This window comes from Rhinopithecus roxellana, chromosome 2, assembly GCF_007565055.1.
Source record: "Rhinopithecus roxellana isolate Shanxi Qingling chromosome 2, ASM756505v1, whole genome shotgun sequence".
NCBI lineage: Eukaryota > Metazoa > Chordata > Mammalia > Primates > Cercopithecidae > Rhinopithecus > Rhinopithecus roxellana.
Window position 1 is genome coordinate 92006228 of NC_044550.1, and position 12271 is coordinate 92018498.

The window sequence follows — 12271 nt, forward strand, 5'->3', positions numbered from 1 at the left end:
GCCTTACTCATAATTGCCAAAACTTAGAAGTAATCAGAATGGCCCTCTGTAGGTGAATGGGATGTATGCAGAAGGAAGTCAGTAAACATAACCTTCCCAGACTGTTACTTTCATGTATTTCTTTGTTGGCCAAAACATAAATATGATTATGAAGACATTTTCTGCTCTCACAACAACATAGCTTTCACATGAATTGAAAGGACACTTTTCAGACATAATGCAAGTCAAATTAGAGATAGCTGAGGAAACAAAACCTAACATTGTAGCAAATAAAGTTTATTAGGGGTTGAATTGTGTCTCCCAAGGGGGCTTTAAAGTCCTTAGCCCCAGTACCACAGAATTCGGTCTTACTTGGAAATGGAATCATTGCGAATGTAACTAGATAATTTAAGACGAAGTCCTAACGGATTAGGGTGAACCCTTAATCCAGTGATACTGGTGTTGTTATAAGAAGAGGCAAGACTAGGTAAAGATAAACACACAGAGAGGACAACAGGAGGACTATAGAGGTAGATTGAAGTGATTTTCCTACAACACCACAAATGCAAGGGAAGGCTTAGGGCCACCTGAAGCTGAAAGCAGCAAGAAAGGATCTGACTCTCACCCCAACCTCCAAGTTTAGAAGAAGCATGACCCTGTCAGCATCATGTTTCTGAACTTCCAGCTTCCAGGATTGGGAGAATAAATTTCTGTTGTTTTAGCCACACAGTTTGTGGCATTTTGTTATGGGAGCCCTAGGAAACTAATACAAACTTGAACATGGCAGAAGCTTGAAACGTGTATGAGTAATGTGCTGTGTACTGTCTTTCACCAGTAACTAGCAGTCTTTCCTTTGGATTTAGATGTCCAAATGCAGACCAGATCGACTTGATCTGATCTCTTTTTCTAAATTCAATCAGTGGCTATATGCAGATATGTTAATAAAAACTAAAACAACAACAAAAACAACAAAAAAATGATAAAAATTAAAAATATAAAAAGCAAAAAAGCCCTCAAAATAACAGTATATATGTTAGTCACACATAGATAAAAGTGGTATGCTTAAATTATAAACTTTTTTTAATGTAATTAACTAGTTATGTATTCTTATTACTATAAAGTATACATTTTATTCTTAAAAAATAAATCATGAGGTGTATGACAGCATAGATATCTTAATCAAAATATCTTCCAATTTTACTCTGAATTCCTTAAATTCCAATGCCTATCACTTAGTAACTACAAAATAAATGTGAGGCTGCATTAGAAAAAACAATAAAAATGACATGAATTTTAATTAGTTTGAATGATGATACCTATCATCAATTTGCTCACAACGTTACTTTGAGAAAAAGTTTTTAAAGTAAGTTACACTATTGCAAAGCTTAGAAATACTTGTTTAAGAAGACCGATACTCGACAATGCCAGATTTTTTAAATAAGTGGTAAAATTAACCAGAAAAAAATGAATACCATATTATAAAAATATCAAACCTATATCCCACTGTTAAGGGTAGGAGCAAAATCTACCTCAAGATAAATCATAGGGATCATCAAGAAGTCAGCAAAATCCGTCAGTGCTGTCATCATTGTTCTATTGCCTAATTGGGCTTCTTCTCTTCATTATTCCCTAAAATCAGTGCATAGTTTTGAAGAAATCCCATGTCTCTTATTTTATATTTCTACTACTAAACCAAATTGAATATGCTGTAATTGGTCCTTAATTATTGAAGAAATACTGGAACACATCAGTGACTCAACACTATCTTAAACTATTTATATACACTTTGTTATAAATGTGCTCAATTATTGTTCATTAGTGCCCAGGAATATTGGATAAATCAGCTTTTATTGACTTATAGAAAGTTAAACAGTGGGTGAACTCCAGAATATACTAGGAAAGATATTATAAATTCGACAGGATAAAGAACTTGTAATTCCTTTAGGTATTTAAGGTATAGATATCTACCAGAAGTAGATATCTCTTTTTAAACTGTGAAACACCATATAATGTTACTTGAAATTAATATTGCTGATGATGTAGTCAAATTTGTTATAAAATGTTGTTATTCACATACTTTTCAATAATACGGATCAAATATACTTTTTTTCATTATAGAGTATATTCAGACAAAGTAAATATACTGTGCATGCTATGTTTCAATAAGTTTGTTAATATAGTCACTAATCATACCTGAGTTAGTTCATTAATATCTACAAGTCCATTACTGTCTGCATCAAAATATTTAAACATTTGATCCACCAATAGCTTCTTCCGAGATATGTCGTCATCATTAGGATTTTCATTTTCTTGCATAACATATTTTTGGTTTTGTAAATCTAATAGCATATTTTTCATCTTGCTGTATTCAGTAGTCTTGCACTTATCTCCTGTAACAAAAGAACTAGTTATTTTCAAAGCAATATTATTGAAAAGAAATAGTTTATTTAATTAATGTTTAGAGTCTATTTTATGGATAACATATTATGTACATAATTTTTACTTTTCTAGTGTTGCACAATTTACGACTTGTACAAGAAAAATGAAATGGGCTATTTCCATGATGGGATAGAAAACTTTTATCTCTATTACATCTGATAACAACATATTTCTGTGTGGTTTGTTTATGAGAAACGTACAGATGCTATGACAGACATAAAAAAACGATAGTTCCAGCTGGAAACTTATTTCAAAGCTCAAAGGTATTGTTTTAGTTTTTATTCTTACTCTAGATCTCTTTATAAGTCTCTAGATAAACCTCTATAAAACTCTCTAGATAGTTTTATAAGTGCAGAAAATGAGATATAAGGAGGTGAAATCAATTGCTGAAGGCAAAGGATCAGATTGTGCTGGATTTTGTACTTAAACATATATATAGAGAGAAATAAGTATATAGAAATACATATAGAAATATATGTGTTTAAACATATATTATATATATTAAATATATATATATATAATATATGTGTATATATATGGTTCCAAGAGATGATACCACATTTTAAATCTGAAATATGTTTTAGAGATTTGGATTTGCATTGATGACATTCACACATATATATTTACATTTATATTATTTTAAAAAATTTTTTAGTTGTTACAAATACACAATGGCTGCACATATTTATGGGTTACATGTGGTATTTTGACACAGGCATACAATGTGCAATGATTAAAATCAGGGTAATTGGGATATCTATCACCTCAAACATTTATGATTTCTTTAGGTTAGGGACTTTCCAAACCCAGCTTTTAATTATTTTGAAATATACAATAAATTATTGTTAACTACAATTGCCCTGTTTTGTTACTGAATATTAGATCATATTAGAAGGTCAGTTCCTTCTAACTGTATTTTGTACCCAACTAACCAACCCATCTTTATTCTCCCGCCATCCCCACCGCCACTCTTTCCCAACCTCTGGTAACCATCACTTTAAAGCCATGAGTTCAAATATTTTTTTCAGCTTCCATATATGAGTGAGAACATGTGATATTTGTCTTTCTATGCCTGGTTTATTTCACTTAACATAATATCCACCAGTTCCAGCATGTTGTTGCAAATGTCAGGATTTCATTCATTTTTATAACTGACTAATATTTCATTGTGTATATGAGCCACGTTTTTCTTGTCCATTTATCTGCTGATGAACACTTAGGTTGATTCCATACTTTGACTATTGTGACTAGTGCTGTGATAAACATAAGAGTGAAAATATCTCTTTGATATTCTAATTTCCTATCTTTTACCTATACATCCAGCAGTGGGATTGCCTGTACACTGCTGGTGGGAATGTAAATTAGTACAAACACTATGAAGAACAGTATGAAGCATCTCAAAAAACTAAAAATAAACGAATTTTCTTGATTTTGACTTCTTAATAACACTAAGATCATATTAGTATTCTTCTAATAGTGTTTTCTTACTGTTCTGGTATTCATTCATCTCTTTGTTTAGGGTCCCTGGTATATAACGTGATATATATTTGCACTTTTTATTTTACAGTATTAAGTTTGCCTCTCCACAGCTAAATCATAAGCTTACTGAAGCAAGACTGCATTACAGATATTTAGTATCTGCCATGTAATAACCAGGACAATACTGGGAACATCACAGTTAGTGAAAATAATTTCTTGGATTACTGTCTCTCAAAAGTAAATAATGGCCAGGCACAGTGGCTCATGTCTGTAATCCCAGCACTTTGGGAGGCTGAGGCAGGGGAAATCACCTGAGGTCAGGAGTTAAAGACCAGCCTGGCCAACATGGTGAAATCCCATCTCTACTAAAACTAAAAACAATTGACCAGGCATGGCGGCACGTGCCTCTAATCCCAGCTACTCAGGAGGCTGAGGCAGGAGAATCACTGGAACCCTGGAGGTGGAGATTGCAGTCAGCCAAGGTTGCACCACTGCACTGCAGCCTGGATGACAGAATGAGACTCTGCATCAAAAAAAAAAAAAAAAAAAAAAAACAAAAAACAAAAAAAAAACCACAAAAAATAAATTTTTCTAATATTTTCACATAATTATTTTATGTGAAGGAAAATAATTTTACTTACAATGGCCTCATGATGAGATCTTTATAAATGCCATATTGAAATGGCATGTATATAGCAAATGTGATATGAAATATATTATACAAAAATTCAGTGCATAAATAATTTGAAAATTAAATAATAGGTTTTATATTAGTTGAGATTTTTTATAACATATTTTTAGGAAAAAAATCCTAACTTTATAATTATGATCAATTTTGACAATTAGGCTTAAGAGCATCTACAATGTTAAAAGAAAATGTCTAAAGATATCTAAATATGTGTCAGAGAAGCATGGGGCTGCAAAACAATATTTGAATCTCATTCTCTTTTGAGACAAAATGGAAAACAATCTCTTCCAAAGAGATGATAGACTGTCTTTATTTTTCAAAGGCAATGAAATTACTATTGTTGTTCAGCACTTTGGTTTTTAGCAATCCTGTCAACAAGTTCTTTTTCACAACAAAATGTAAACTTTGTGCTGCAGATTAAGTCAATTTTGTATCATTCTGTTCTCACTAAAGAATAAGAAGAAGAATATGTTTTCATAATAGCAAGAAACTCATTGACAAAAGAGACAAGTAATCAAATCCGTAGCCATTGCTAGCAATTTTGGTATCAGTGAAAGCAGCACAAAGGGAGCCTTCAAATAGTGAACGTGTGTTTATCTGTGTGTACAGGTGTGTATCAGGAAGGAGAGAAATATGTGATGAAAAAAATACTGAAAAGGATTATACACCATTCCAATAGCCTTTCCTTGGATTTCTGTATATGACCCCGGGTCTGTAGTGCCTTCATTTCTATCAACTGCCAGTGGATGCCATATGGAACGGGGGCTGACCTTAGACCAATGGCAATGGGGAGATCTGAATCTTGGCGAGAGATGGATAGGAAATAGGAGTTAAACACTGAAAATCTTTAACTAATATTTAAAACTGGAGAAAGGGATAGAGTTTGGGTTGCCCCACTCTAATTTTGATCTAATCTAATCAGTGTGATCATAACACTCTCATTAATGCTTTCATTCCCCAAATAGTTGTAAATTTCTTCTCCAGTCCAGAAATTGAGGTAGTTGCTGGAAATCCAAATAAAATAACCATAAAAAACATTGCAGTTAAGGCATTCATATTCTATAAATATGTACAATATGCATGCAATTATTTAAATTTGTATAAAAAGTTATTAGTTTAAAAATTTTTTGTCATAGAATTTTTTGTTATAAATAGGTATATCTGTTATTAATAACAGATTACATGTAAGGAAGGCTTCCCGTGTGTCAGAAACTTTACATATATTAAGTCATTTTATACTTATTGAATCTTCCCAACAACCCAAAAAGAAAATCATTATGATTACTACCATTTTACAGATGAGGAACTAAGGCACAGAGATGTGAAATAACTTGTTCAAGGTTATAGAGCTAGAAGGGCAGATTTATTTTTACATACGTGCCATATCTCCCTTTTATCCACTAACTTTACTTCTCTCATTTTCAGAACTGAGTTTTCCTTTTTAACTATTTTATTTAATAGTTAAAATTAAATATTGCATGAATTCTGTAATTTGTCCAATGATTGATTATTTGTAAAGTGAGAGATAGATATAATAATAAAGCCTAGGCAATATCACTGTTTATATTACAGAAAGAGAAAGAACACACACACACATACACACACAAATGTAGTATCTAAGAGGTAACAGGTGAACTATCAGAATGTATTGAATAGAAAGCCAAAGGGAGAGAACTTTTCAAGAAACAGAGTGTGATGAAATGTAAAACACTTGAGAGTAAAAGCAAGATAAACAAAACGTGTCCATTGGAGTCCTTAAACTGGAGGTAATTAGTAACTTTAAAGAAAAAATTTAAACTTTAAAGAAAAATGCTAGTGACTAAGTGGTGCAAATTTTACATTACAATGGGTTGTATAGGGTAATACATAATTATTAAATATTAAATTATTAAATAATTTCTAATTTCCAAATTAGAAATATTAAATATGTATTACCCTTTTAATAATTATTGATAGAAAAGGAAAACAACTAGCATGGTTAACACAGAAGAGTAGACATTTAGAAATTGTGCTCCCTTCCCCAAGTCCAAAAATAGCAGCAAGCAGGAAGGGAATAAGTTTTTGTTTGTTTATGTGGTTACTTTGATAGAATCATTTTCTCAAGTTAATTGACAGGCAGCATGAGATTAGCATAGCTAAAGAAAAGAAACAATTTCACTTCATGCTCTGGGAGAACAGCATGAAATCTCCTCTGCTCTTCCTGTTCTAGACACGAAGAATATACTAAGGAACATGACAAAAATCCTTATTTATTGATATCTGTACATTATCTTCCTTCCCATGGATGCAGCGTCACTAGGGCTGTGCTGACTTTTGACTCAGAGTCATTCTAAGGGCAAGGAAAATCCATCTGGCCTTGTAGGGCCTGCAAGGATGCGGAATCACTGACGCCCAAACGTCTGCACCTGTAAAGCTGGCAATGCCTCTCCAAGTCACACAGAACTGAGGACAATGACATCTTACACATCTGAGAGTACAACCGTCAGTTTTGAGTACATGATAAGTGCTAAAAATTATAGATTATATCAATTATGCTTAGTATAATATGTTTTTGTAAAGGCTGCAATTTGTTCTTATCTCTTTGAAATTATACTTTTATCCTTTCCTCCTATCCTCCAATAAAAAGTACCAATTCCCTCCAACACCAAAGATTCAATCAAAAGCATAAAAGGAAACCATGTTTTATCTTTTTGACATTTATTCTTAGAATTTGATTAGTTTGATTCCAATATAAGCCGAAATCTTAGAAACTCAAAGAATAAAAATGTATTGTTTTTATTTAGAATAAATTCCATTTGTATATTATAATGTATGTAGAAACTGTTTTTCCTCAAACTATTCAATAATTGCTAATAAACACAAATATTTTAGACAAATATTTTGTATTTAAAGCGTAAAAAAGATGTCAAAACTTCAGTTGTATTTAATATGCATATGTAATATGCATATATGAATCAAATTCAATGTGGAAAGCTGTCATGTTTATATTAATTATAAGTAGTGAAACTATGTATACGAAGGAATCCAAATTATCTTGGTTAAAGGTAGCCTGAACATAATTTAGAAAAAAAAACAACTTTAAACCTAAACTGTAATACCTACCTAATTTTCAAAAAGATAAAAAGTGTCAATTGTATTGTGTTATTTGAACTTTACTTAAGTGTACTACAGTTATATATAATAATGTAAGCTTACTATCTTTCAGGTACTAGTCTAGTTCTAGATATTCACTGGTACAAATACACTTACACACACCACATTAGAACATAGTGCGTTTAAAGAGCCATGATTATTGTAAATACAGGGGCATTTTTTAAAAGAGTTTGGTTTTTAGCGTTTTAGGCTTACAGAAAATTGAGCAGAAATTACAGAGTTCCCATATACCCTTTCCCCCAAACACATGCAGATCTTCCCCAGCTATCAACATCCCACATCATAGTTACAATCGATGAAGAAATATTGAATACCATTATCACCCCAGATCCATAGTTCAACTTATGATGCTTTAAGTACACTAAAGTTCTTGGTGTTGTACTTTCTATGGATTCTGACAATTGTATAATGGCATTTATCTACCATTATACTATAATTTACAGAACAGCTTTACTGCCCTAAAAATCCTCTGTGCTCCATCTATTCATCACTCCTTCTCCTGTAACCTTTGGCAACCACTGATTTTTTTTAATGTTTTCCACAGTTTTACCTTTTCTAGAATGTCATATAGTTGGAATCATACAGTATGGAGATTTTTTCAAACTGGCTTCTTTCACTTAGTAATATGAATGTTTGTTTCCAGCATGTCTTTTCATGGCTTGATAGCTCACTTCTTTTTAGAAATGAATAATATTCCATTGTATGAATGTACCACAGTTTATCCATTCACCTGTTGAAGGGCAACTTGGCTGCTTCTAAGTTTTGGCAATTGTGGATAAAGCTGCTATAAACATCTGTGTGAAGGTTTCTGTGTATGGATTTAAGTTTTCAACTCATTTGAATAAACATCAAAAAGCATGATTGCTGCATGATATGGTAAGAATATATTTAGTTTTGTAGAAAGCTGTCAAAGTCTCCTCCAAAGTGGCTGTACCATTTTGTATTCCAGCAAGCAATGGGTGAAACTTCCTATTGCTCCATATCTTTGCCAGGATTTGATGTCGTCAGTATTTTGGGTTTTCATCAGTCTAATAAGTGTGTAGTGGTAGTTCCTTTTGTTTTAGAGGGGATTATTTTAGTTTGTAAGTGATTATATTTTACAAGACCTTAGTTCCTTTATCCTGCCCTCGCTTTCTACACAGAGAAAATTTGATTTGGCTTAATTTATTATGGCCCTAAGCATTGTTGAATAGTTAAATAAAAAGTGAGTGAAAACATGATTAATTTGATTGACATGCTTACTGATTAATTTTGGGAATTAATCTTACTGGAAATAAAAGGGAAGTATTGTGAGTTAAAAATTAATTCCCCAAACACTTTACTACTTAGGATATAACTTGTCAATTATATGCCACATTGTAATTGGCAACTATCTCCCAATCTATCTAAGTAGTAGTAAAAAAATGGTTTGATATTCTAGTTCAGCAAATGTGATTATGTATTAGAATTTCAATAAAGATGTTCTAGTATCCAGGTGACTTTGCTCTTTTAACCCTGAGAGAATGTTAATTAAAATGTTTCTGAGGGTTGTAATTATTTTCATCAAGTACAACACACTTGGATCATACGTGCAGCTTAGCTATTACTTCCTTTCTTCATCCCCTCCCACCACTGCCACAAACACAAAAGCGAATCATAAAGATGCAGTGAACATTAGCAGAAAACACAACAAAATAAAACAAAGCATGATACAATGGTGAAATTGATGATCTAGAATGTGTAGCAACCTAAATAAAAACCATAAATTTATCCCCCCCCCAAAATACAATTTAACATATTAGCTACCATAACTGGTCAAATGCATTATTTTAATGTTTAGTGAATTTAATAGTCTTTTAAATCATTATCCTTAGAGTAAAACTCAGGAAAATATAATACACTTCATATGAAAAGACATGCCTTTTATAGAATACATGAGAGCTAATGCTCTTAAGCAGTTTGTAAATTAAGTGATTTCCCTAATTATTTTTTTTTCCAGGTAACCTACCTATAAATAATTTGTACATGACATGCAAGGCCTTCCATCTTCTCACAATACTACAATTGCTGGTAAAATTTAAATGCATTATTCCTTCCTTCCTTCTTCCCTCCCTCCCTCCCTCCCTCCCTCCCTCCCTCCCTCCCTCCCTCCCTCCCTCCCTCCCTTCCTTCCTTCCTTCCTTCCTTCCTTCCTTCCTTCCTTCCTTCCTTCCTTCTTCCCTCCCTCCCTCCCTCCCTCCCTCCCTCCCTCCCTCCCTCCCTTCCTTCCTTCCTTCCTTCCTTCCTTCCTTCCTTCCTTCCTTCCTTCCTTCCTTCCTCTTTCTTCCTCTTTCTTTCTCTCTCTCTTTCTCTTTCTCTCTCTTTCTCTCTTTCTTCCTTTTGACAGATTTTCACTCTTGTCACCCAGGCTGGAGGGCAGTGGCATAGTGGCATGATCTTGGCTGACTGCAACCTCAGCCTCCTGGGTTCAAGGGACTCTCACGCCTCAGCCCCCAGAGTAGTTGGGATTATAGGTGTGTGCCACCATGTCTGGCTAATTGTTATTATTATTATTTGAGATGCTCTCTCACTTTGTCACCCAGGCTAGAGTGCAGTGGCGTGATCTCGGCTCACTGCAGTATCCATCTCCCAGATTCCAGCTATTCTCCTGCCTCAGCCTCCTAGGTAGCTGGGATTACAGGCACATGCCACCATGCCAGGCTAATTTTTGTCTTTTTAGCATAGACAGGGTTTTGCATGTTGGCCAGGCTGGTCTCGAACTCCTGACCTCAAGTGGTCCGCCCCACTCAGCCTCCCAAAGTGCTGAGATTACAGATGTGAGCCACCATGCCTTGCCAATTATGTCTTATATATTATGCTTCATAGGACTTAACAGTTTTGATTGCAGCAGCCTGTGCTTTATAGACATTGTTAATGTTGATTTGTAATTCGTGAATTTATATTACTTTTGGGAGTAAAAATAAATGAAATACATTTTTTTAAATAAATTTGACCTTTAAAAAAAAACAGATTACAAAAAAGTAAATCTATGATAGCATCAAATAGAGTCAAAAGATGCACGTGATTCTATTAAGAACAAATCTCTTAGTGCTCTTTAACACCAAATAATCTATTTTCTCCACTAATGTTTCACATCATTCAAATATGTGACTGCCAATGAGAAAGTTATTATTTCTATTCATGTTATAGAAGATATGCTATCCACCGGCAGGGCGCGGTGGTTCAAGGCTATAATCCCAGCACTTTGGGAGGCCTAGGCATGCCGATTATGAGGTCAGGAGATGGAGACCATCCTGGCTAACACGGTGAAATCTTGTCTCTACTAAAAATACAAAAAATTAGCCAGGCGTGGTTGGGGGGGAGCGCCTGTAGTCCCACCTACTTGGGAGGCTGAGGCAGAAGAATGGCGTGAGTCCGGGAGGCGGAGCTTGCAGTGAGCCGAGATTGCGCCACTGCACTCCAGCCTGGGCGACAGAGCGAGACTCCCTCTCAAAAAAAAAAAAAAAAAAAAAAAAAAAAAAAAAAAAAAAAAAAAAAAAAAAACAGAAAAAGAAAAAGATATGCTATCCACATCTATGAAATCATAGGCATAAAACAGATTTTTAACGCAATACTTACACAGTAATCATATTGCCGCCACTGTTGTAGGTGTTTTACAGATTTTAACTAATTTAATCTTTATAATGACACTAAGAAGTAAATGTCATTTGCCATAGCATATCTTTGAAAACACAATAGACCCAAAATAGACTCAACATTTGACTTTACATGAAGATCTGAGGAACTTTTCACTATAGAATCATAAGCACATATCTCAAAAATAAATTCAAAAGTTTCTCAGGAGGTACGGAAACTACAAGGTGCATCCATTTGTCTTGCGTGAAAGTAGAGCTTTACTGTTGTTTTTTCTGCAAATTTACGTGAAATTCTGTCCAGGATTCAGTTTCAGGAGGACAGCCTTTCTACATGTAATCTGATATACATATTCAATAATAAATCACATCTTCTCTATCAATCTGCACTGGAACAGAAAGAACCTTTGGTTGATAAGGTTTTTTAATTTCTCCAAAAATTATTAGAGCAAGTAAATAATAATGAAAGGGATGACTCAACAAGACTGTCTAACTCTCATGGTTTTGTATTCATCTAACAATATAATTTATAGCTTCAAAAGTTGTAAATCAAATGATGACACAATTACAAGGCAAGTTTGATAAATGACAGCCATAGAGGAAAACTGCAATGCAGCTATATGAGAAATGTATATCAAGCAGCCATAAGGCATAATGTCTTGGTTTATACTAAACCCAGAAATGTACTTTTATAGTCTTCCTTAAGCATGAGGTTTAATGCTGACCTTATATATAGTTAAAGGTTGAGGTTCAAGTTAGTTTTTTTCTGAAGTGTTTTCCAAAGCTCTGGGACTTTTGGCCAGTTTGGTGTTAAAATACCTGCTTATGAACATAATTATATTTTGTTTTTCTTGTCAATGAATATATCTGTCAAGAGTTTACATATGCCTTGCCTCAATATCTCAGTCATGCTTTGTCTCAT

General features: G+C 33.7%; 1 protein-coding gene across 3 annotated transcripts in view; it reads right to left on the minus strand.

Moving 5' to 3' along the window:
• Nucleotides 1-12271, minus strand: part of FSTL5 (follistatin like 5) — an 838888-nt gene that overhangs the window by 423454 nt on the left and 403163 nt on the right. For all 3 annotated transcript variants that reach the window (XM_030916851.1, XM_030916843.1, XM_030916838.1), the window contains exon 5: nt 2173-2369. In XM_030916851.1, the coding sequence (XP_030772711.1) occupies nt 2173-2369 (197 nt within the window). The remainder of the gene's footprint in view (nt 1-2172; nt 2370-12271) is intronic.